Source organism: Brachycentrus maculatus, unplaced genomic scaffold (genome assembly GCF_059751285.1).
Source record: "Brachycentrus maculatus isolate JH-2025_06_01 unplaced genomic scaffold, ASM5975128v1 h1tg000176l, whole genome shotgun sequence".
NCBI classification, from domain to species: Eukaryota; Metazoa; Arthropoda; class Insecta; order Trichoptera; family Brachycentridae; genus Brachycentrus; species Brachycentrus maculatus.
Window position 1 is genome coordinate 263,204 of NW_028280928.1, and position 26,797 is coordinate 290,000.

General features: G+C 31.8%; 1 protein-coding gene across 1 annotated transcript in view; it reads left to right on the top strand.

Annotated features, from left to right (window-relative positions):
• Nucleotides 1-17,630, top strand: part of ChAT (Choline acetyltransferase) — a 155,817-nt gene extending 138,187 nt beyond the window's left edge. The window contains exons 6-14 of the mRNA XM_088262370.1: nucleotides 482-654; nucleotides 3,056-3,248; nucleotides 3,849-4,026; nucleotides 4,635-4,840; nucleotides 6,018-6,244; nucleotides 8,219-8,341; nucleotides 13,215-13,386; nucleotides 14,407-14,610; nucleotides 16,923-17,630. Of these exons, the coding sequence (XP_088118496.1) occupies nucleotides 482-654; nucleotides 3,056-3,248; nucleotides 3,849-4,026; nucleotides 4,635-4,840; nucleotides 6,018-6,244; nucleotides 8,219-8,341; nucleotides 13,215-13,386; nucleotides 14,407-14,610; nucleotides 16,923-17,132 (1,686 nt within the window). The 3' untranslated portion in view covers nucleotides 17,133-17,630. The remainder of the gene's footprint in view (nucleotides 1-481; nucleotides 655-3,055; nucleotides 3,249-3,848; nucleotides 4,027-4,634; nucleotides 4,841-6,017; nucleotides 6,245-8,218; nucleotides 8,342-13,214; nucleotides 13,387-14,406; nucleotides 14,611-16,922) is intronic.
• Nucleotides 17,631-26,797: the final 9,167 nt, after the last annotated feature.

Sequence of the window (26,797 nt, forward strand, 5' to 3'; positions counted from 1 at the left end):
TCTGCTGCACAGTAAAAAGTTCAATAAGTGGCTTGATATTGATTTTTAATGCATTTTATTATATTTTAAAACATTAAAAACGATCTCCTGATAAATCAAGTGTTTTGAAATATTACGAATTGTGTAACCTTATGTATTTAGGTTGTACAACCTGCTAGCATAATCCATAGAGTGATTCATTAAATAAACTAAATATAAAAGAGCTATTCATATATGGATAATGGAATTATATGATTATGAAATAGATCGCATCATTCGGCAACTAAACCAGCTGATGACAAGTCATAATTAGATTGTTTCTGCATACTTCGGACTATAATCGGAAGAGTGTAATCAGATGCCCTGTAAATACCCAGGCTTCCACATTATTCTACATCTATGTCGAAATGTCATTAAAAATGGATAAATAATACTTTGAAGTATGCAAAAACAATCTAACGAACTTCACAACAATGAAAAATTTGTTATTTTTATTTTTTAGACACACGAGTATTGGTTCAACGATATGTACATGGATGTCCGTCTACCAGTCATGGTGAATTCAAGTCCTGGGATGGTGTTTCCTCCGCGGAAGTTCTTAACTGCTCACGCCGTTGCTAAATTCGCTGCATGTATGGTAGACGGCATAGTCGACCACAAGGAGATGCTAGACAGGTAAGAAAAAAACACAGTTGTAAAATGGGGAGTCCTGAAGATTTCACACACAAATCATTTAAAAGGTCTTTCTTTACATCAGGGAAAATATGGTTACCAGGGTTTGATAGGAATGTCGGGTGACTGTTTTTCGTGTTGGTAGACAGTTAGGAAAGAATAAGGTACTCGTTACGTAGGTCTGCATAGTAAAGAAGATATAGTAATACATAAGGTTGTTTTAAAACAAATTCAAATAAATATAATTTATTTTTTTAGTTTATTTTATTTTTTTACTATTTTTTTTTTTATTTAAATTTATTTCATAGACACATAGATACATTCATAGATACATATTTATTTCAAAGATACATTTGCTATATGTATAACGGCTCTTTAGGCATGGCCTGTGTTGAGCCGAAATACTAATATGTTAAATATTAATAGATTTATATTATCCACTGACACTTCGTGATGGAATTGCATTTTTAATTTATTATTAGATTAAAACCAATATTTTTAGCTTTTCCACTTTTTTATTTGACCAGCGACCGGGTTTCGTCGTTACCGACATCATCAGACTGGTCTGACCAGTCTGATGATGTCGGTAACGACGAAACCCGGTCGCTGGTCAAATAAAAAAGTGGAAAAGCTAAAAATATTGGTTTTAATCTAATAATATGTTAAATATTAATGTTAATTTTTTTATTATTATTTTATCATTTGTTTGATTTTTTTTCTTTTAATTATTAGATTAAATACATTACAAACAAGAGATACAATAATAATTTACAGTATAAAGGTTTTACAATAAGATAATTACACCTGGACTTTAATTAAATCACTTTACACCTTGTCCCTTCCAATGCGAAGCTACCATCGACGGACACTGTTCTTAAAGACCTGATCACTAGTTGAGTTATTTAATTAAAATTAATTTGGAGGTATGAGATATTTGTATTGAAACTGCAGAATCGTGACAGATTAAAGCAATTGACACCGACTGCTTCAAACTGGTAGTGTATTTTCAAACAAATGAAAATATAAGTATCACTAATATTTTCGACATTAACAATGTAACACATCAAAAATGTATGTTTAATAAAGTTATGTCACTAAATAAACGTGTTAATACAGTTAAGTAGTCCCGAAAATTTGGCCTTATGTGGACCAAAGGGTGGTCGAGTTTGTGGAATTTAAGGGTTGCTTCCTCAGAAAATTAAAAATATACTTATATTTATTATTTTCTTGAATATTCAACGGATTATAAATTCCCCAAATACTCTTAAACTAAGGAAAAGTACGTTATATATTTAGTACATTTTATTTATTAACCTTTACTACATGAAAATGAAAATTAATTAATACAAAGTATTCAGTAATTTACTTGACAAGACAGACCTCAGAAAAGCACTTTATGAAGGCAGAAAGCCGTCTTAAATGAAAATTAACTGTCTGAATTTTCAAAAAACTGGCTCCTTTAAACGGGGTTTTCCCCCTGCCAGGATGTGGCTGAGTTATCTTTACTGCCGGGTTATATAAGTCCAAATTTTCGGGTCTCTATAGTAACCTCTACAGATTCATACAAATTAGGTATAGCTTGTCCAATTTACACAAGTTTATGCAACCTCTATCTTAGTAAAAAACATCTAGTATTTCCTGTCCATTTCAAAAGAGTTTCCATACACCAATAATGTCCTTCTACCAGTGCCCGTCCACTAACGTCATATTAATAAATGTATATATATATATATATATATATATATATATATATATATATATATATATATATATATATATATATATATATGTATATATATATGTATATATATATATATATATATATATATATATATATATATATATATATATATATATATATATATAATATTACTATAATATTAATACATTCCGCAGCTTCACATGTTAGCCAATGCTTTTGAAAGTATAGATTTATTTTAAATATTAGTATCCACCTTGAAGTTTGTACTTTCTCAGCATTTCTTCTCCACGTTATAATGGATAAATTTGAACGCTGTGTTTCACTCGCTGCTCGCTGATAGTGTGTGAAGGAGACGTATATTTACCAATGCTTACTATTTGTGATTTCATTATTATTTTATGTTTTAGACTTTTTGTTTCTCTATAAGTGTATTCATTAGTGTATTTTTATATTAGATATTGTATAGTTATATGTATTATGTTAAAGGCATTAGCCGTTCAAAAAATAAATCAATTATAATGATCTCAACAGATTTATACAAATCACCGGTAGTCCGTCGAACTTACAAAAGGTTGTGCAACCTTCATCTTAATAAAAAATCACACATCATTCTTCTTGTCCTTTTCCAAAAAGGTTCCATATACCAATTCCTTTCTTCGACCAGTGCCCGTTCACTTATGTCATATTTAATTAATATTGTAGAGGGGAGCTTCAAACTGAGCGCTGCACATCACGCGAGAAGGGCCAACCGATGTGCATGGAGCAATACTACAGGTTACTGACGTCATACAGAGAACCAGGTGTTGGCAGAGACCGGCTGGTCACCCTACCTCGTCCGCCCCCAGAGACGACTGACACCAGGGATGAACACATCATTGTAGCGTGCAGAAATAAGGTGACTATCCACAACCAACTAAATTTAAGTACAAAGAAATAGAAAACAATTTATTAAATTAAAGCAACTCAACTAACCTATTGCTAGGCTGTTAGTCCTGCAAATACCCAGGCTTCCATATTCGTCCTTATGTTTATTGAGATATCAATATAAATAACTCCTAAATGGATTTTTCAAACCCAGATCTGTGAACAAGGATTTGGATTAACTCAAAATATTTTGCACAAACATCTGATCAAAATATAAGATTAATAAAAATTTTGATAGATAATTTCAAACGTCTCTTAGTAGGCGAAAAAAATCGGAAATAATCTTACATCCATTACATAAAGGTCTATGCTAATCAAAAAACTTATTAAACTTAACCATAAATAGGGCTGACATGTGAAAGAAAGTGTTAATTGAAGCATAAATATATCTTACAAAAATTGATTAGTGTGGCTGTCAATCATGGGTATAATTAGTGAATGTGACACGCTGATAAAGTGATCCCTTAAACCAGCCTGTAAATACAAGGACAAGGAAAGATGTACTTCATTAGAATTAAGATATAAATATAAAATCAATACCCTTATTTGCACAATAAACCTTGTGTTTCAGTTCTATTGCGTGGCAGTGAAAGCAGCTGACCGTGGAAGACTTACAGAGCAAGAACTGGCAGACCAACTTCTCGCAGTTTTGAGCGAAGCCCCAGGACTCCGTCCAACACCACCATTGGCCTTATTGACAGCTTCTGATAGGGACACCTGGGCAAAGGCGAGGGACATCTTGATGCAAGGTAACCTCATCAAATATCTTCATCTTCTACTTCTTTGTGTTAGCCTTGTGGCCTGTGGTTTTAAGAGAGATTAGCCTTATGCAATGTAGATTCCCAGCTGTTCATACATCTCTTTAGTAATCTGCCCGGGAATCGTTTGTCTACCTTGGAGTTGACCGTGCAATGCAATATAGGGGAGTTTGGGTGGTTCCATTCTCCTCTGATGCAATCCATCATTCTTTGGTGGTCTACACGGGAGTCGTATACCTTGAAGTTGGCTGTGAATGCAATGTGGGGGATTCTGGATGGTTCCATTCTCCTCACATACAATCTACCTCATTCGTAATCTGCCCGGTAGTCGTCTGTCTACCTTGAGGTTGGCAATGAATGCAATATGGGGGAGTCTGGATGGCTCCATTATTTTCAGATGCGCATACCATTATCTTCTTCGTTACCTTCCTCAACTTATCAACTAGTTAGTCACGAATTTGTGTTTATTAAATTGATATTACACAAAGTGAACGATGAATGATAAGGAAAGTGTTAATCAACTAGATTTTTTTATTATTTTAAAATGAGTATTGCATTTAATTATCTGTCACTTTTATGTTATTTTATTTTCATGATAGATGAGTCCAATAGACGCAATTTAGAGTTGATCGCTGGAGCTCTTTGCATTGTCTGCCTTGACGAGCCTCTTCCGCCCGGATGGGTCAGGGAGTCCACTCGTGCTGCTAACGAGACTAGAGATGACACCAGCATGCTACATCATGCGATTCATGGAGGAGGCAGTGGCCTTAATACTCCTAATCGCTGGTTTGACAAAACTGTCCAGGTAACAACTACTGATAGCCTATTCGTTTTTTATTACAACTCTTTCATTTACTCTTTTGTTTTAATTCTCAGTTGAATTTGGAGATGGGGAAGCGTTTGACTTTATCGTATGATCTAGGCCGATTAGTTCTACAATGCCGAAAACAGTATCACTTTTTTTTGGCGCTGTAATTTTTTTAAAATACGTATCATCCTCTCCTTATTACTTCTCCAACTTAACATCTCAACATAAATGAAGAATTATATGAAGATATGGGTATTTAAAGGGCTTACGACCTGTCATAGGCAGGTTTAGGCTATCACTTTATACACGTGCAGCATCCACCATTCTACCCATGATGACATTATATTACTCAAATTTTGGAACTCATATACATATACCATTTATAGGTTGCGTCATGTGCGAGTTCACGGCTATCTATCATTGGTAGAATGGTGAATAAAATGTATGAAGTGATCATTAAATCAGCCTGTGACTGACAAGTGATAAGCCCTGTAAATATCCAGACTCTCATTTTTTGTGTTTTTAACAGTAAAATACAACTTAGACTCAAAAAATCAGTGTTTGATTTAACATTTCATATATAAATTACAATGTAGTTCTACAAATTAAACACAAAATCTATAAATGTATATAAATAAATTCCTTATTCTTCTTTGTCTATGTAAAGTCATACCTAGACTTGTAAATAAAGACTTGGATTTACTTTCTTTAGATGTCCTTAATTCCTGAATCCCACATCCCAAAATGGGATTATATATACGTAGTCATACAGGGGAATGTGACCAAGTGAATTTTTTACAAAAACGTGATTATTGACTATTTGATATCTTACTGGCCTAATATTGCCCTGAAAAAATCCCAAAGCGATTTTAAACTTGGAAATACAATATATTGACTTATTAAAAATGACTAACTGCATTCATGTTTATTTTCTTTCCAAGCAAAAGTGACTTAAATGGCCCTCCTGAACCTCTTAGCTTTTGTTAGTTGGTCACTTTCTCCTGTACGACTACGATATGACTTATGTATGTAATATGTCTTGAAAAATAAAAAAAATATGCAAAAATAACTCCTGAGCCTAGAAACCCAGACTTTGGTTTCTCCATTTGGAGTTGGACCAACAAGGATTTGGATATGACTAAAATGTTCTTTTTAACTTCTGTTCGCGTTTTAGCTGATCATCTCTGACGATGGGACTTGTGCTCTTTGCTACGAGCACTCTCCCGCTGAGGGTGTTGCCGTGGTCCGTCTGTTTGAGGGTCTGTTGTCACGAGCCGAAGGGCGTCCACCGCCCTCCCCCCGCGGAGCTCCAGCCCACCTCCCTCCACCTGAACTGCTGACGTGGACCATCAATCCTGAAGTCTCAGGAATGATCAAGATCGCTGCCAAAGAAGTGGACAGGTCAGGATTACTTTTTTTCTGCAAATGTCTTTGAACTGTTCGATTGATGTTGGGGGGATTGATGGTGATTGGGAGTCGCGGGTAGAGACAGATGGATGGAGAAGCTCCTTAAACTGTGTTCACGAGGTCTCTGCGCGCCTACCGGTACAACAGAAGTGACAAGGACGCGGAGTGCGCAGTGTGTGTTTCAATTATTAAGTCTAAAATTTCCATTTGCATTTCCATTTCCATGTCCATTTCCCACTAACATCTTAACCTTGTTAACCTCCCTTAACAAACTTGTATATAAAATAATTTGTAAATATCTTAAAATTATAAATAATATAAATAAAACCCTTATCCGCACCCCAATGGTGCATAGGGCACTGTGTCATATTAACGCAGTGTTATCTTGATCGTTTACACATGAAGGAAAGGTGATCAGCCCTTCGCTTCAGGTACCAGTCCATGGTAATATTGAATAAATATTACAGTGAAATAAATCACCTTTATTTATTTTACCCCCCTTGCGAATCGAACCCGGGACCTCCAGAACGGTAGCTGAGCATGCTGACCATTACACTACGGAGGCGGACAATCTTAAAATTAATTGTATAAATTTGTAAAGGTGTATAAACTCACTAAACAAACTAACATTACTAATAAAACTAACCCCACTAACAGGAATACTAACACTTGAAAGTCAAATGTAAAAAGTGTAAATAAAAAATAACTCGACACTGGCGATAACACCCAAGATGGGTGAAAAGCCATTAAAAAGAAGAAGAAGAAGAAGTCCAAAATTGGCATGTTCAGCCACATATAGATGCTTCAGCCACATGCTGAAGCCACATGCTGAAGACAACATTCTCGAGTGCGAGTTGGGAGCTTTTGTTATTATTATTATTATTACTGTTCCGTGTCTGTCTGCTTTGCTAGTCGGGGTTGGGGAGGCGTCTGTGTACCGGCCAACGTCGAGTCGAAATTGGATCTAGCTGACTAACTAAACTAACTAAACTACTAATCCCTTTCGCTGCTTATTCAAGGGCACTTCTAGAAAATTTGGTGGTTGTTTTACAAACACGTATTTTAGATTGGCAGTGTAGGAGATATTAAAGATTTTACATGTAAATTCACAATAAAATCAGGGAAACAATATTGTTTCACATTTTCTATAAATTTTAGTAGTTAGTTAGTTCATTAAAAAAAACAACAAAAACTTTTTGCAAGAGAAGGTCAGATCTGGAAATGATGTAATGAAAATATTCCATTTATATATTTTCAAATATTTCTTTCATTGACATCTCAACACAGAAGAAAATAACTTCTACGTGAATGAAACCCAGATTTGTAAACAAGTATTTGGACACACTCAAAGAGTTGTGAATGAAAATTATTTATGACATGCAATCAAATACAACATGCCGAATGGGGCGATCTATTTCAGATATACCCACATCCATTTATGAATAGTTATTTAATATTTAATACTTGAAAGTGGTCAGGTTAGGAGTCGTAACAATCGGCGGGTATGTATGAGGAGATGCATGAACGTGGAAGAGGCGAAGAATGTTTGCAAGGACAGAGTGGTGTGGCGCTCTATTCTCTCTGCCTACCCCTGCTGGGAAGCGGCGTGATGGTTAGTTAGTTAGTTAGTTAGTTAGTATATCTTTTTAATGACTTTATGAATAATAGAAGCAGGTTTTTTTTTTACCAAAAAAGGTATGTTTTAGGTTTTGTTTGATGTGTTTCTGTTTTAAATTTTGTGGTTCTGTACTTTTCCATGAAATATGTTAATTGTGAATTTTTGAGCTTCGCTGGGAAGTGCTTTCTTGTGTTATATGAGAATACTTATTGATTGCTTGTGATTGAGGATTGGCTCCAAATAGCGCCTCAACTGTTCTCATCATTTATTTTCAATTTATGCATTAATTTTTTTTGATTTTTGAAAAAATAATTGAAATTTGGCTAATTTTCATTTATTGTTTATTTTAGACTGGTTGAAGATCTAGACTTGTTCGTGTACCGCTACAAAGGATACGGTAAGGACTTCATCAAGTCTTGCCGCGTTAGTCCTGATGCCTTCATTCAGTTGGCTCTGCAGCTCACTTATTTCAGGTAAGCTTTCTTTTTCATACAAACTAAATCATATTGAAGGTTAAATAAAAATATCTCTCTCAAGGTTAAATAAAGACATCTCAAGATAGGTGAAGAAGGATGCTGAGATGGAAGTATGAAAGTATGTGTTTTTACGAGGGTTATGACATGTCATTGGCTGAACAAAGTATTACAATTATCTTCTTCTTCTTGTAACTCTTATCCGTTCCTAATGGTGCTTAGGGTACTGCATTGGAATGACGCAGTGTTATCTTAATCGTTACTTACATGAAGGCAAGGTGATCACTCAAAGTGGTCCAGGATAATGTTCAATAAATATTAAAGCCTCCGCCTCCGTAGTGTAATCGTCAACACGCTCGGCTACCGTTCTGGAGGTCCCAGGTTCGATTCCTAGGGGGGGGTCAACTAAATATAAGTGATTTTTTCACTTTAATATTAATTCAATATTACTTTGGACTTATACCTGAAGTGGAAGGCTTATCACCTTTCCTTCGTGTGTTAACGATCAAGATAACACTGCGTTTATATGATGCAGTGCCCTATGCACCATTGGGTTACGGATAAGAGGGGGGTTCGAATAAATATCAAAGTGGAAAATCACTAAAATCTATTTTCACCTCCCCCCCTGGAAATCTAACCCGGGACCACCAGCACGGTAGCTTAACACGGTAACCGTTACGCCACGGAGACGGTATTATCAATTACAGGTGAATTTGTGATCGGTTGGCTATGATATGTTGGGTGACCAACGTAAACCTAAAGACTTTCCTTTTATTTTCTCATACTTTCTTCTACTCTATGAGACATTCATAATAAGTCTTGAAAAAATACTTTGAGTCTTCAATCTAGAATAGTATTTGTGATCCTACAAAGAATGGGACGTATTAAAAAGATTTTTTTACATATTTATTTCTACCCCCGTTCTTTGAGCTTTGAACTTTACTTTGCTGGAAAGCTTTCCTCCGCACGGCAAACGCTAAAAGTGGAACTGATTCGTGAGAGTAGATAAAAAGTATTTCTCACGCGAAAAAAGGCACTCGCATGGAAACAACTTCAAGGATCCTTTAACTTTCAGTAAAATTAATTTAATAAAACCTGCCAAAAGTTTTCAGAGCCTGAATATAGCATATTTAGAAATATATTTTCGATTCAAACCCATGTTGTTTCTTTTCTGTTCAAGCTTCGAAACTTTCTTGCATGCATTAAAAAACTAATAGCATTGTCATTGATTTTTTTATTGCTGAAATAGTTTTTAAATAAAATATAAAGTATACCGAAGTACGTTTATACTATACTGGAGGTATCAGCTTTGATTTTCAGGTTTTTTAAAGTGTTTTTCATTGCAGTATTTATATTATATTACCCTGGACTGGTAGCTAAAGCGTAAGACTGTTCACTTTGCCTTTGTAATATTAAAGATTAACTTGATTAATTTGATTGAGTACCATATGTACCATTGCATTGGGTACTGCATACCCTCTTTAAACATTTATAAGATTTACCTGGTCGAGCCAAGTCATTTTAGTTTTATATTGATAATATTTTTCGTAAATTTTGAGAACTCCTGATCACATTGACCTTCTAAGAGTGAAAATATATACATTTGTGTACTTAAATAAAATGTGTATTCTGCTTATACTTTTCCCATGAGGCATTTGGAATTCAATCAATATTTCCATTCAGCAGTAAAAATTTAAATCGCCGATTAAATTTGCTTGACAAACCAGGAGATTTTTCTGTTTAACGACTGAAAAAAAAAACATTTTTTTCAGTAATTGTTGAATTGTATTTTGATTAGACATGGGCGATCGAATTAAAAAACGATTTTATTAAAACAATCGTTAATCATTCAGTTTTCAAATTCGATCATTTGAATTTAATGAAACCAGTCAATAAATGAATTTATCTTCAATTCGGTATTCCTGTTTTATTTTTATATCTATTTAACTGTTTGGAATCAAAAACTCAAGCCGGAAATATATTGCTAGTCTTGTTACCTCATCAAATTATATAATTATGAAAAAACCCCTTTCAAAATATTTTGAATGTGTCCAAATCATTGTACCCGAATTTTATTTTATAACGGCTTTTCAGCTGGTTAAATATTGAAATTAAAAAATAACTGGTCAAAATAAAGGTTAAATAAAAAAATCAAATCATTATATTAGGTGTCTCCTTGTATACAAAATAAATCGAGAAAAATACTTTTAAAAAAAGCAATTAAATTCGATCGTAGATGCTAGCAAAGAAGTAGCATACGCAAGATATTTTCAATTGAAGCATAGCATAACATCCCAAATTTGAGAATAGTGGTTGTCAAAAAAAGGTTGAATGGTGAATGTTATACGAGTATAAAGTGATTACCTAAAACTAACCTATGATGAGTTGTAAGCCATACAAATGCCCAAACTTATTATTTTTCATTTATCTTTTACATATTAGCACAAAATCTTGATAAAGGCAGCCTTTTTATAAAACAAGAAAATCTAGATTTTTACGCTGATAGAAGTTAAACCCAAAATGGCGGCGTAAAGCAACTATTGCGACTCATTAAGTAGAGTCATAAAAGTTTACCGAAAACTGTAATCTCGAATTGCGTGATGGCGAACCATTTCAAATAATAATTCCCTTTCTTTATTTCCCTGACACTGAGCGCAGAATTATGCCCTGTGAAGAATTTTACAGCAACTTGCCATGAGGAAGGAAAGGTCGTTACGTACAGGGTGGCACAAAACTAATCACCCTATCGGAAGATGTTATAATTTTTCCAAATGTCGTTGTAAGTCAATTTTATTTGACATTAATGCTGTCGAGTAACAGTCGTATACAAACAAATTTAGGGTGGCGCAAAATTAATCATCCATTTTTTTTTTTTTAAATTAACTGAATTAAAAAAAATGAGTGATGGAAATCTTCATTTCGAACAATTTTTTTGTCAAATTAATCTTCCAATTAAAAAAAAAAACAAAAGAAAACAATTTTTGTATTAAAAAAAATTTGTGATGGAATGCTTTATGGGAAACCTTGGCAAATGGCGTCGTACGTCAATCGTATTTGACATCTGTGAAATATACAGCAGTAGTATACAAACAGATTTAGAGTGGCGCAAAATTAATCATCCAATTTTGTTTTTTAATACATTTTTTACTGAATAAAAAAAATTGTGATAGAAATCATTATTTTACAATTTTTTTTCATAAAGTGAAAATGATGATATCCGTTGATACACAGTTGTGCCCGTTTTATTAATTTATTTGTATATCGCAGCTGTCTAGTTTATAAATGGCAAATATGATTGACGTACAGTGCCATTTACAAAAATTATGACATCTTCGGATAGGGTAATTAATTTTGCGCCATTCTGTACAAGTATACATACGACTGCTGGGTTGGAAGAAAACGACGCTATGGTGTAGAAACTTTACGATGGTGTTATTTCTAATAGCTTTGTTAACCGCTTACCTAAGTAAGATGGGATTCAAATTAACGGTTATTCTTAAATGAAAACGTTATAATGTATTCACGTTCTAAAGAATATTGTTTTTATCGCTTTTTAACGATACAGCAGATAAAATTATGAATTGTTAGTATCCGTTGAAATCTCCGATTGTAAATTAAACATCGATAGAAAAATCTCACTAATCTATTTTGTATTTTATTTATTGTTTCGGCATTAACTTTGTGGTAAGACATGTTACAATGATTAAAGAAAACACTTGTTTTTTACCACTTGAGTTTTATTATAGACTACATGTTTCAGAAGTTAAACTTCCATCATTCAGGTCTGTATAATAAACTATTATTATCATTTAGGTCTGTATAATAGTTATTATACAGACCTGAACGATGGAAGTTTAACTTCTGAAACATGTAGTCTATAATAAAACTCAAGTGGTAAAAAAAAACTGTTTTCTTTAATCATTGTAATCTATTTTGTATATTTAAAGTAATGTTTACATTGTGGTATGGTAATATAACACTCTCTTTATCGTTCATCGTTCACTTTGTGTAATACCACTTAAAAACACTACTTAATGACTGCCGAATTCTGAATAACCTTTCCATTATCCCGGAGTCGCAATCATGAAGTAGTGTTTTAAATGGTATTACACAAAGTAAACGATGAATGATAAGGAGAGATTACCAAACTACAAAATTAAAAACGCTTTTGATAAACTTTGTTAAGTTTAGTTATACGGTTTACTTTCCTCTGGGTGTGGCGTCAGATTGCCTGGTCAAATTTGTAACATCTGGTATATTAGGGACCATTAGGGTCGTATAGTCACGGGTCTCAATTTTGATGGTTGCATCATCAACCCACAAAAAGATGATCATTTTTTTTATTTGTTCGGGAATTGTACAGCTTTACAAATAAAAAAGTATATAATAAAGAATAGTTACATTAACAATAATAAACATTACATAACATTAATAAAAAATAGTTACATTAATAAAAATAAAGCCAATTAAACAATTCCACAGTTATGTTATAATAATAATAATAATAATAATAAAACCCTTATCCGCACCCCAATGGTGCATAGGGCACTGCGTCGTATAAACGCAGTGTTATCTTGATCGTTTACACATGAAGGAAAGGTGATCAGCCCTCCGCTTCAGGTACCAGTCCAGGGTAGTATTGAATAAATATTACAGTGAAAAAATCACTCATATTTATTTTACCCCACCTGGGAATCGAACCCGGGACCTCCAGAACGGTAGCCGAGCGTGCTGATCATTACACTACGGAGGCGAACTGTAAAAATGTTATAATAACTATTAAAAAACATTCAGAGATTTAAAAAAAGGGTATGGTATAAAAAAATAGATTTTGAAGAAGGATTAGGATCTTGATGATATCACCTGTCCACAGCATGTATGGCCACCTCGTGTCCACTTACGAGTCGGCATCCGTGAGGCGGTTCCTGCAAGGTCGAGTTGACAACATCCGGTCCGCTAGTTCGGAAGCTCTCCGCTGGGCAGAGGCGATGTGCGCAGACAGGAACCAAGAGCCTTCCAGGAAGGTTTCCTTCAGCCTATATACTGTAAGTAACTTTCTTTTAGTTATCACTAAGAATATTCTGGTATTGAAATTTCACATAATTTCGTTCTTAATGTTTTAAAGAGAAGACTTAATCGGATCCGGGTTGAAAAAGTTTTTTAACTAACTAACCATCACGCCGCTTCTCCGCAGGGGTAGGCAGAGAGAATTGAGCGCCACACCACTCTGTCCTTGCAATCATTCTTCGCCTCTTCCACGTTCATGCATCTCCTCATACATACCCGCCGATTGTTACGACTCCTAACCTGACCACTTTCAAGTATTTGGCATACCTGATCGTGCCATGTTTTTCTCGGTCTTCAGTGTCGGTCGTCAGAGAGCAGAAAAATAATCAAAATTTTCTCAATCCTAGACCGCGGGAATTGTATCAATGTTCCTTAATACAGGGCTATCGTAATATGTATGACGACGAGAAAAACTCTACGAGAAAATTTATTTTTTAAATAAGCGCAACATGTTTTTTGAGAACTTTGTTTTAAATAATAATAATAATAATAAAACCCTTATCCGCACCCCAATGGTGCATAGGGCACTGTGTCATATTAACGCAGTGTTATCTTGATCGTTAACACATGAAGGAAAGGTGATCAGCCCTCCGCTTCAGGTACCAGTCCATGGTAATATTGAATAAATATTACAGTGAAAAAATCACTTGTATTTATTTTACCCCCCTTGGGAATCGAACCCGAGACCTCCAGAATGGTAGCCAAGCGTGCTGACCATTACACTACGGAGGCGGACTGTTTTTTGAGAACTTTGTTTTAAATACTAACATAAAATATCGGTAAAAAATTAAGATAAATGCTAGTTGTACCTAAATTCTTTACATGTGTTACCTCGGTGCTCTCCAAAGATCGTAAATTGTACAAATATAAACTAATCTAGGAATAAAAGGGTATTAAAACATCAGGTGCTGATATATTTGATGATGATTTATGATGTACAAAGTGTAATTTATAAGAAATACAAGGAAATTGCAAAATATGAATGGTTACAATTTCAGGAGCAAAAGAAGATGGAACTCTTCGAGTTGGCTGTGAAGAAGCAAACGGAGATTATGGTACAGAACATCCTGGGGCAGGGGATCGACAACCATCTTCTGGGACTGAGAGAAACTTGCAGGGAGATCTTCAACGGGAGGTTGCCTGACCTCTTCACTGACGATTCTTACAAACTGTCCATAAGCTACAAGCTGTCCACCAGTCAGGTAAAAAAAAAATTCATTAAGGCTCAGAAATTTAAAAAATCTCAAGTTTGTCTGAAGCGCTCTAATCAGAATGCGTTAAGCCAAGCTCAGGACTGGTCATGTACTGACATTCAATTAAAAAAAAGTGAAATGGATTTTTTTGTTTTTAAGAATATATGTGGAAAAAGTATTTTTCTATATTTTTTTTAACTTCTTACCTTTTAATAACTGTTTTTTTTTCAAAACCATATAATTATTTCGGTGAAAAACTTACTTTTTTAATGCAAAAAGGATGTTTAAAAAAAATCATTTACGTAAAATGTTACCTGAAGAAAATAAAGTTGCGGTTTAACGAATATTTGGCCGTAATGGATTAGGCTGTCACTTTGTGGTAGTACCTTTCCATTTTTAATTTACGTTTTACTTGGTAAATACCACTGCTTCTTAAAATATATTCTGACACGTGTACAATGATGCGGAATGCATCGAAACATGTTGCATAATCAATTTTAAGAAATAGTGGTATTTACCAAGTAAAACTTAAATTAATGGAAAATGTTTTCAGCATATCTTCCAGAGATAAAGTTTTGTTCGTAAATTTTGGATTTCCTCCACCTACGAGTAATTAATATCAATATTTTTTTATTGATATCTCAACATATGTATGTGTAGAAGAATATGGAAGTCTGGGCATTCTGTTAATCAAACCTGGAACCTCCTGAACGGTAGCGAAACTGACTGGCCAATACACTATGGAAACGAAAATTTAAAAAAAATATGTAGTTATTTAAAATATGCATTGTTAATTAATGTTTTACTTAGTAAATACCATTATGTAATATCTAAAAATAGTTGTATTAACTAAGTAAAACATTTATTAAAAGTGGATAGATTTTACCACAAAGTGACTGCCGAACAATTAATGAAATTAAAATATGTAGGTAATTAAAATATGTAGTCAATTTGCAAATTATCAAGTCTTAAGTCCGCTATTGACATCTGTTGTCAAAGTTCACAACTATTATGCAAGACCCAAACCTTGATATATTTTGCTTGTATTTATGTTTTATTTTATTATATTGTTTTAATCATTTCTCATTTTCATAATTTCCAGAATCACCCATATTCATAAAGCACATCCAGATTTTATATTTTGTTTATATGCTTGTGAATGCTATATTCTTCGTAATTGCATTTCGGAGGGTTCGAACCTACACTTATTGATTTCGTAAGTTATACCACACTGTTATTTTTTCCACACATAATAATTCATTATTAGCACATTTATTATTTTACTGTTTTATTTAAAGACAGTATGTATAACATCCACAGTACTGCAATATGCTTAATATTCGAAACAACAGATGGCAGTAATATGTTAATATTGTTGGATATAATGAGCCATTTAAGCAAGCGCCTCAGCATTTAAGCAAAGTCCCGGTTTCGATTCCCAGGATTATCAAAATAAATAAAAACTTATTTTTTTATTAAAATATTTGTTAAATATTACCTTAGATTGGTAGCTGAAGCGCAGGACTAATCACCTTGACTTCGTGTATTAAACGATCAAGATAACACTGCGTTTTATGATGCACTGCCCTATGCACCATGCTGATAAGGGTTAGAAAAAGAACCGAAGATGTCACAAAGTGAAGATGAATAATAAGAAAAGGATTTTTATTACTATTACTATTTTTATTATTATTATCATCCTTTTTTTTTACTAACCCTATCGTTCAATTAAAAACTATATATATTTATATATATATATATATATATATATATATATATATATATATATATATATATATATATATATATATATATATATATATATATATATATATATATATATATATATATATATATATATATATTATATTAGTATATTACACTTTATTATTTTTTCAACCCTCATCCGCACCCGATGGTGCATAGGGCACTGCATCATACAAACGCAGTGTTATCTTGATCATTAACACATGAAGGAAAGATGATCAGCCCTCCGCTTCAGGTACCAGTCCAGGGTAGTATTAATAAATATAAGAGTGAAAAAATGACTTTTTTTTATTTGTCTCCTTTGGGAATCGAATCCGGGACCTCCAGTACGGTAGCCTAGCGTGCTGACCATTACACTACAATTTCAGCGGACAATTTTACACTCTAATCTTTATTAAATATTACCCTGGACTGGTCCCTGAATAGCAGGAGTAATCACCCTGTCTTCATGTTAGTAACGATCAAGATAACACTGCGTTAACGCGATGCATTATGCACAAAATTCAAATGAAAAATCATTAAATATTCGTTATTATAATATCTGGTTTCCGTAGGTTGCCTGTACGACTGACAGCTTCATGGGCTATGGACCAGTTGTGCCTGACGGATATGGCGCCAGTTACAACCCTCGACCGGACTCCATCGTCTTCTGCCTCTCTTCCTTCCACTCTGCCGAGGAGACGGAAACTGGCAAGTTCGCTAAAGCTCTAGAAGAAGCTTTAGACTCAATGAAAGCTCTTTTCGAGTCCACTAAAATAGAGTGAACCGATGAAATCGCATGATCTATTCTATTTTATTGAATGTTTTTGCAAAAGCTTTGTGGCATATTTTATAAACTTTACGAAACAAAACTAAATGTTTGTTTTTAACCTTTCATTTTTTAGTACTTTTTTCACACTAACGAAACTGCTTTGAGAAAAAAGTACCAAAAACATAAGTGGTAGAAAACAATGTTTAATTTTATTGTATAAAATACATTGTATTTGTGGAGGTATTGCACAAAAAATCTGTTAAATGCAAATCTGTTCTGTTTACTGTATTCTATCGAAATCATAATTAAATTTGCGACAAAACGTCACCAATCCTCCGTTAAACCAGTATGAAACGATAAAATCACACCAAAACGTTACAATTTTTCAAGCTAGAATTCTTGGTTTCTTAAAATCATTTATAAAGGAAATGTAACGTTTTGGTGAGGACCTCCACATTTATTAATCAAATTTGCGGTATTCTTAAATGCGGTACTTTCTTAAAGCTCTGATCATATCAAGCTTTTTAGTTTGTTTTCGAATGACGGGTTACCGTTGAATCATATACCTAAATAATTTCATTGCTAATTATTGAACTCATGCCTTTAACAAGTTCTACGAGGAGTCTACAGATTTACCATTGGATGAAATACAATAATATTAGTTTTGTGACATCTTGTATGTTGCTTTCGCTATAGATCTACTGTATTTAGGCACTGCAAGTCACTACAATATACCACAAAACGTTGCAACATATCGTAACAAATGAACTAACCTTTTGTCAACAAAATGTTTGATGGTAATGTAATATTTTCATATAAAGGGTAGTAATCTGAATTAAAAACATATCAATATTGTCAATTATATGCGCAAGAACGAGATGAATTCATGTTCTCAATTTATGAAATGTCTTAATGATAGGTAATTCAAACTATTGTCGTATACACAAATTTATATTATAAGTAAAATATATAAAATACAACTTATATATCTATAGTTAGGAAAATATACATACATGGAATAACAGTATAATTTTAAAATTATGCTGGCTTTCGCTTGATATTTATTGAAATGATAAAAAAAATTAAGCATTGCTTGAAATCAATGTTAAATTTATATTTTTAATTAAGTGAGAATAAATTTTATTTTAGCTAAAAGTCCTACAATACTTAATGCAAAAAGTTTGTGTGTGTTTGTGTTATCCATAACATTGAAGAACAAAACCTTGGATTCTATTTATTCAATTATTTTTAACATAATCATTAATACCGAAGCTTTTCAACAGAAAAGTCAATATGATCAAAAATACAATTAAAATTTTAATGATTTATTTTAAGGAAATTTCAAATAATATTTTGTGAAGAAGTTGATAGTATATTGTTAAAATATTTCCGTAAAACGAGAATTAAAAAAATATTAGCAAAGCTTAAAATGAATGATGAAAACATAAATATGTTTTTTTTTATTATCTATTATGAATATGAGAAAAATATTAAGTACCTATGTCATTAAGTGACATTTGTGTGATTTAATGTGTAAATTCAGCAATGCATAAAAAAAATTAAATTATGTTGAATTTTGAAAAATATTTATGACTTATGTTGTTATTTATATCAAGTTTATTTATAATGGTATACTTTTACAATAGTTATATAATAACTATATGCTGTTTAAATTAAATTATCGTTTTTATTATAATTAAATTTAAAGATTATTCTAGTACTCGAAGTACTTGTAGTTTTAAAATATAATATTATACGCGATCAAGCACAAAATATTGAATATTGTAGGGTTGCACTTTATTGCTAGCAAAAAGCGCCATAGCGTCTTGTGACAACCCTGAGAATTAAAAAAATATTATATAATGTTTAATATTACGAGTACATTTTCATTAGGGTTGACAAAAATATTTTACAAGCATGTGTGATGTGTGAAAATGTAGCATAAAAATAGGATGCTTTTTAAAAAAAATAGCAACAAAAAACGGCTTATCACCTTTTTAATGTAAATGTTATACTCTTTGTCTGCATGTGTGTAAAATAATGCAGTTTGTTTAGTCTGTAATCAAATTTTTATCTACGTAACTCAAAGTTATCAATATTTATTGATGACGCACCAATGCTGTATTATTATACTTAATGGATGCGAAATTTATCATATTTATCGAATACATATCAAAATTTCGCCTTGAATTATATTATATAAACAAATCTATCTTGCTAGTATTAGATTTACTAATTTTACTGGTGTATATTGCTGTTAAAATAGTAAATTAGAATGTTAAAATAATTTACTTAAACTATTTTTAAAATTGACGCACAAGCCTTTTTTTATCGTAAAACCTTTCTACGTTAGAGCTGACTAAAGATTTTTTCGGAAATGCATATTTTAAACCTTATTATAAGTTTAATTTAAAAAATATAAGTGGGTAAATGAGTTTGTCCGTTCGAAATATACAAATTTGGTTGAGTTGCCTTGAAAATTCACTCATTTCTTGTTATTGTCAATAATCAATTTTGACATTTATAAAATTTACACACTTTTTCTTATCTTTATTGGAAATACCGACCAAATAAAAAATTAACGGTTTGACGTCCTCGCTTATTCAAACTAATATTAAATACACCATTTTACAAACACAAATCTCATTGATAAAAATTTAAGCATTATTTTTATTGAATATTGTGAGTGTGAATAAAATAGTAGGGACCTTAACGAATGATACAGGTGGCGCAAAATTAATAACTCTATCGGAAGATGTTATAATTTAAGCAAATGGTGTCGTACGTCAATCATATTTGACATTTCCCTCACTCCTTTCAAGAACGTCATAAATCAAAAAACTTGATTTTTCAGGAGAACGTTTTTAAAGTTTAAAAATATAATACAATGTATTAAAAATAAATATCACGTTACTTATTGAACTTTTTACTGTCCAACAGATCTTTTTAGGTAAAACCTGAAGGTTTTTTCTCCATTTGACAAATATTCAATATCTTTAAAAAAATAATTAAACAACACATTTTCATCAAAATGCAAAAACAACACTTTCTCCCCTTTAGCGGGTAAATATTAAGTTTAAAATATGCCACTTTCGCCGGGATATAATACATTTTCTGGGCATTCTGAAAACATGCACAACTGAAAATTGACGATTTTTTATTTATGACGTTATTGAAATGAGTGAGCGATTTGTGAACTAGACAACTGCGTCAATTATATTTTCATCTTAACTTAAATAAATTAAAGCATCAGATTAAAATCTCACTTGTAATAAATATTCCAATCAAAGGGTATAACTATAATTAAAAGATTATTAAAAAAGGTAATTGATATATAAATCTAAAACAAAGTGACAGGTCTTTCAATTTTTATTTTAAATATATATCTCAGTGTGAGAACAATAGAATGAATTTACCTTTGATAAACAAATTAATAAAAATAAACAATTATAAAAGAAAAAAACTCATCAATTTGCTATTAACCCTTTGACTACCAGGACTCTTAGGGATACTATGCCAAAAATACCGCGATTTCAACATAAATAATTCAAATGTAAAACGTGTTCGATAATTTATAACGCTCTGTAGGTATCATTGTTGAAATAATTTTTATTGTTTTAGATTCTTCTTCTTCTTTTAACGGCTTTAAACCCTTCTTGAGTGTTATAACTAGTGTCGGGTTATGTATTTTTAGATTCGTCATTCGGCGAGACAAAAATGTTTACAGTCGGAGTTATTTTTATTTATTTATTTCGAAGGAATAATCCGCAAAAGCCTCTACTTTTAGAGGCTTGTCTGAAGGTAGGATAGAAATGTTATGGAATGTTATTGTGAAAAATACATCACAAACACCCAAACCTTTTGAAAATATATCTTTCTGAATTAATTTTGCAATTGGCGGGTATTGAAACCGCGACGCCAGTTTCGCAGTCGAATATCTACCCAACTACACCACGGCGTTTATCTGTATGATACGGAGTTACTAAATGTATGCAACCTTATAAAAAAATCGACCAACAAGTAAATACTGCACGCTTAATATCCTCCTCCTTTTTACGCCGTGCGCATAATACTGCAAATCAAAAGCGTTGCCGACTTAATTGACGACATTCGGTATAAAACAGTCTGGTAAAAATAATAAATTAGGAGTAGCGAGTGTTTTTGCCTAGAAATTTTACTCATGAATTACATGAAAGTATTGTAACTTTAAACGTAAAAGAGTAAATCTACTCACGAGTAGGCAAAGGCTATGAAACTTAAAAAGTTGAAGCCTGAGTAGGGTCATGATAAGCGGTATTGCATAATCCGTAGCTAGATTTCAGAGTCACTTGGAAGTTAGGTAATTTAAAAAAATAGAGTGGAAGTTTGATTCTTTACTTTTTTAATTAACGCTGACACGTAAAAATGCATATTTTCAAAGAATATTTCAGCTTTACATAACTTACTTTTCGCGGATATAAAATTGGTTTTTTGTTCTTTGTTTTTCGCGTTCCTCTTTGACGCAACTTAATTTTTTGTAATATTTTAACTAATAATAAGATTTAAATGATCATTTTATTCCTAACACATTTCGAAAGGTTATTTTAAACGGTTGCGGACCGCTGGAGACGAGATTTGATAGTTGCGAACATGTAATTAAGACCATAAAAATAAGATGGTACATAATATTCACATAAAAACATTAAATTATACCTTCTTTCTTACATTTGAAATGAGACCGGCGCAGAAGGTAAAAATACCCTTCCCGTCCTTAAGCATCAATCGACCGAACGGGTAGAAACATCTTTCCCTCCCTTATGTGTTAATTATAATGTTTAACTTATTGAAGAAAAAAAACATAATTTTAATCGATTTTTTTTGCACAACCCTGATGGAATCCCTAACATACTGTCCAAAATGTATCTGATATTTTTATAAATCATGACGTCAAATCGGTATTTCTCGCTAGAATACCGAAAGCCGATGTGTCTGATATTGGTAGTCAAAGGGTTAAAAAGCACTTAGCCAACTAGCGTTGCTCTTATTGACAAATCACTGTATTATTCATTTACATAATACTCCTATATCAATTATTTATTAAAAGTATCATGATGTTTAATCGCTAATGCGTGTAAATTCATTGTTCTAAGTGTTATTTATATACAAATTATAAAGTAATTTTCAAAGAAAAGATCGCATCCTTGTGTGTACAAACATACGTGTAATCAGTGCTGGACCTACTACAGGTTGTAGGACAAAGAGGCACTTGATAACAAGGGAAGGGAGAATAATATGATCATGTTAATTAACAAACACGTATATTCTCATCCCTTTTGTAAGTGGATACACTCATAACCTATATAAACCCCCAAGTAAAATCATAGGACTTTTCATACATCTAGGTAACTTTATTGCTAACTTAAAATCGTTGAATTGTTTAAACGTATGCATTTAACGAGATAACAAGTGTTTTTGCCTAAAATCACTCATGAATTTCGTCTTTACCGACATCATCAGACTGATGGGAGGCTAGACAAAATTGTTTGTTATGTACAAAGCAAGGCAGGGGTTGAAAACCATGATTTAATGAATACCATGAATAACAGTTTTTTGCCTAGAATTTTAACTCGTTAATGACATTAAATTATAGTAACTTCAAACATAAATAGTTAACCCACTAAAAGTGGTGTTGCACAAGCCGTAGCTAGATTTCACAGAGACTTGGACGTAACGTAATTTAAAAAAAATATTACGACGCTGAATACAGAAGTAATGAATTGATTATAATCTAAGATAATCGTAAATTTTACGATTGATATTGATGGCGTTTTATGTTTGTTTTTTTTTACCAAGGCAAAAATTTTCCGCCCAAGAAAAAACATATAACATCATATTAGAACACGTTGTTACGACGTGGTTTGAGTGGTCTAGACATTTCAGAACACTCTTTAAACTTTTGAAAATTTATTAAAAATTAGATGAGTCATTTTTTTATGGTACATGAGTGAAAGAAAATATTTCAGTTTTATTATTGAGTTTTGTGTGAGTAATACTTGTTAAGTTTATAAAATAAATAAATATTTTAATTTTATTGAACAATATTTGCCATATTTATACAAAAATATTTTCGTTTTTTTGTTTAACAAGTTATGTAAATATTGATTCCAACACAATGATGTCAATATTAGAAGTTTTTTATTGGCCAACGAATTTTGAAGTAAATTTTATCACATACGCAATTTTTATTATATTATCCTTAACGTAAAACGTAGATTGATAATATGTTTAGTGATAAGTTTAATCTAAGGAAATGTAAACATATCAAATGAATACATATCGATCAAGAATATCAAAACATATCATTAGAATATAAGAAAAAAGTAGGTGCCTAAAGAATATTTATGTAAAAAACGTACACAAAAGGCAGTGTACTTTTATTTAAATATGAAAATGAATTATTATCATATTGTATTATATATTCGTAAACTATATACCCAGCAAAAAATATTTATAAAATTTTGAAAGTCATATAGGAACTTACATATATACATTTTATATTAATATATATGTTTTTTTAACTGTATTGATTATTATAAATATGTATGTATTCGTATATTATACCAAAAAATATGTATGTATACATTTTACTATGATGATAAGGAAATAATTTTTATATATAACTATACATATTTATTTCCATTGTTTGTTATAAATACTTATATGCTTGAATTGGTATACTATTCAAAAAATATAGATGTAACATTTACTTTTTACCAGTGATGGGATTCAAAATTTTCAAGAACCGGTTCGCCCTTTAGGTACTATCCCTAACCCCTCCCCCCTTAAAAAAATAGTTTTTACATTTCTTCATTATTTTTTTTTATTCTGTATAAAACAAAACATTCACATAACAACTGAGAATGCTCCGATACATGATCTCAAATGAATATTGTGTGACAACAAAGGGTTGAGGACCGGTTCGGTGAACTCTAAAATAAATAGGCACCGGTTCTATCGAACGGTGCGAACCGGCTGCATCCCACCACTACTTTTTACGATGATTATGAAAAATAATGAAAAGCTATGAATCTCCTAACTAAATCTATTTTATGCAAACATGTTATGCAATTAAATACTCAATTTGGAATTATAAATAAGTACATACTCGTACATGTATACATGTTTTATTATTTTTGTATTGATGCTTATAAACATGAATGAATTTGTATTATATATAAATATTTTTAAACTTTTTTTCTGTGATGATCAAAGACGTATATCGTAGTCATACAGGAGAAAGTGACCAAGTACATTTTTTACAAAAACGTGATCACTGACTATTTTCTATCTTACTTAAAAGCCCAAAGGATTTTAAACTTGGAAGTATAATATATTGACTTGTTAGAAATGACTAACTGCATTGATGTTTATTTTCTTTCCAAAAGAAAGTGACTTATATGGCCCTCCTGAACATTTTACTTTGCGTTATTTGGTCACTTTCTCCTGCATGACTACGATATCTTAAATTGAAAAAAAACTCCTAATAAAAAACTATTTACAATTAATTTTGACCATGTTCTATGTACCTTTAACGTATCTCAACTGTAACTGAATTTCATAATATTCTATCATATTATTTTGATACAAATTACCCACGTCGACTGGTCAGTGGTTGAAATGAAAACCTTCATTTATTAATTATCATAATATACATTTATATCTACCACTGGCGTCCATTCTACATAGGCAGGAAAACAGGACTTTTCCCTACCTACCCTACCTCGATAGTAGTGTATACCATTGTTCCGCAAAGTGTGTGCCGCGGCACACTGGTGAACCTTGGTGATTAGTTGGTGTGCCGCGGAAAAAAGTCTAGTTTTGTAAAAAAAAACACAAAGGCTCCAAGTTTTATATTGCCTGTGCTCAGTTAAGCTGGCTCACATTTCGCATTAAACATCATATGTTACCATAATATGGTAAATATGCACCTCTGAATTTTCTTAATTTGGTAGGTGTACCTTGAATAGAAAAAAATCGCGGAACACTGGTGGATACCTTACCTTACTGCTATACACATCCTTACTCATTGTCCTGATCAAAAACTCTTTGTACGCCACTGGTATTAGTAATATGTTAATGCATTAGGTTTAAAATTATCTTGTTTATAAAAATTAAATTTTCATGTAAAATATGTGAATTTAAGTCAATTTGAAATGAATAAGATATTTAAAACGTTTAAAATTATTGAATTTTTTTTTTTATCTGTCCAAATTTAGCGTAGGGCATGTAGCCTCTCATAATTGGGACATATTTTTAGTTAAGTATTTATATGTATTATGTATGTTATAAATTTTAAACGACATAATTTTTTTATAAAATCAAAAAAAAATGTGTCGTTCATATTTTTAAGTACATAATAAATTATTCTCATTATTTTTTTTCTTTTAAAATCAACGTGTAGAAGCAATAAATGTATAATAGAATGCTTTGCTTACATTTGTAGTGTAAAATAAGCACTAGCATAATATATTGTACATACACTGATAAACAGGCAAACATTTATAGAAACTATAAAATTAATATTTATTATTATTGAATGTTAAGATAAAATTATTATTATTATTGAGAATTACATCATTTAAATTTAATTTTTCCATAGCATCTAATCATGCATGATACTGGTGTTATCATTATCATGTATTTTTGTGTATATATCAACTGTTATCTACGTAAAACAATTGTCAGATATCGCTCACTCCTTTCAAGAACGTCATAAATCAAAAAACTTGATCTCTCAGGAGAACGTTTTTAAAGTTTAAAAATATAACACAATATATTAAAATAAATATCAAGCCACTTACTGAACTTTTAACTGTGCAACAGATCTTTTTAGGTAAAACCTGAAGGTTTTTTCTCCATTTGAAAAATATTTAGTATATTTAAAAAAATAATTAAACAATACCTTTTCTTCAAAATGCAAAAACAACATTTTCTGCCCTGTAGTGGGTAAATATTAAGTTAAAAATATGCCTCTTTTGCTGGGATATAGTACATTTTCTGGGCATTCCTGGGCGTTCTTGAAAGGAGTGAGCGATATGTTATTTATATTGAAGATATATATGTTTAAAAAAATAAAATGTTTGGAGTACATACACTTTTCTTCGTGGTATCAAATGTTCTTACTACTTCTACACTGATAAGTTTATTCACGTCAAAAATTTTAAAATGCATTTCAATGATTTTAATATTTCTATAATTAAAGTATTTTAAAAAACACGTTTCTTTGGTATTAATTGTGATATACAAATATGTATGTAAAGGATCTAATATTTTACTATTTTATTTTATACAAAAAACGCAGCACTACATCCAATATAATAAACTGTCAATTACACCACTAGGTGCAGGCTAGAAGCTACATTTGTTGATAATTGCACCAATAGGTGCAGGATAAAAGCTTCATCAATGAACAACTGCACCCATTGGTGGAGATTAAAAGCTTAATTCATGAACAATCGCACCACTAGGTGCAAACTAGAAACTTCAGCAATTCACAATTACACTTTGTTAAGCAAATTTAAAGCTTCTTAATATACAATATTAAATATAGGTGCATATTAGAAGCTAAATCAATGAACAGTTGTACCATTTGGTGCAGGCTAGAAGTTTCATCAATGAACGATTGCACCAATAAGTGTA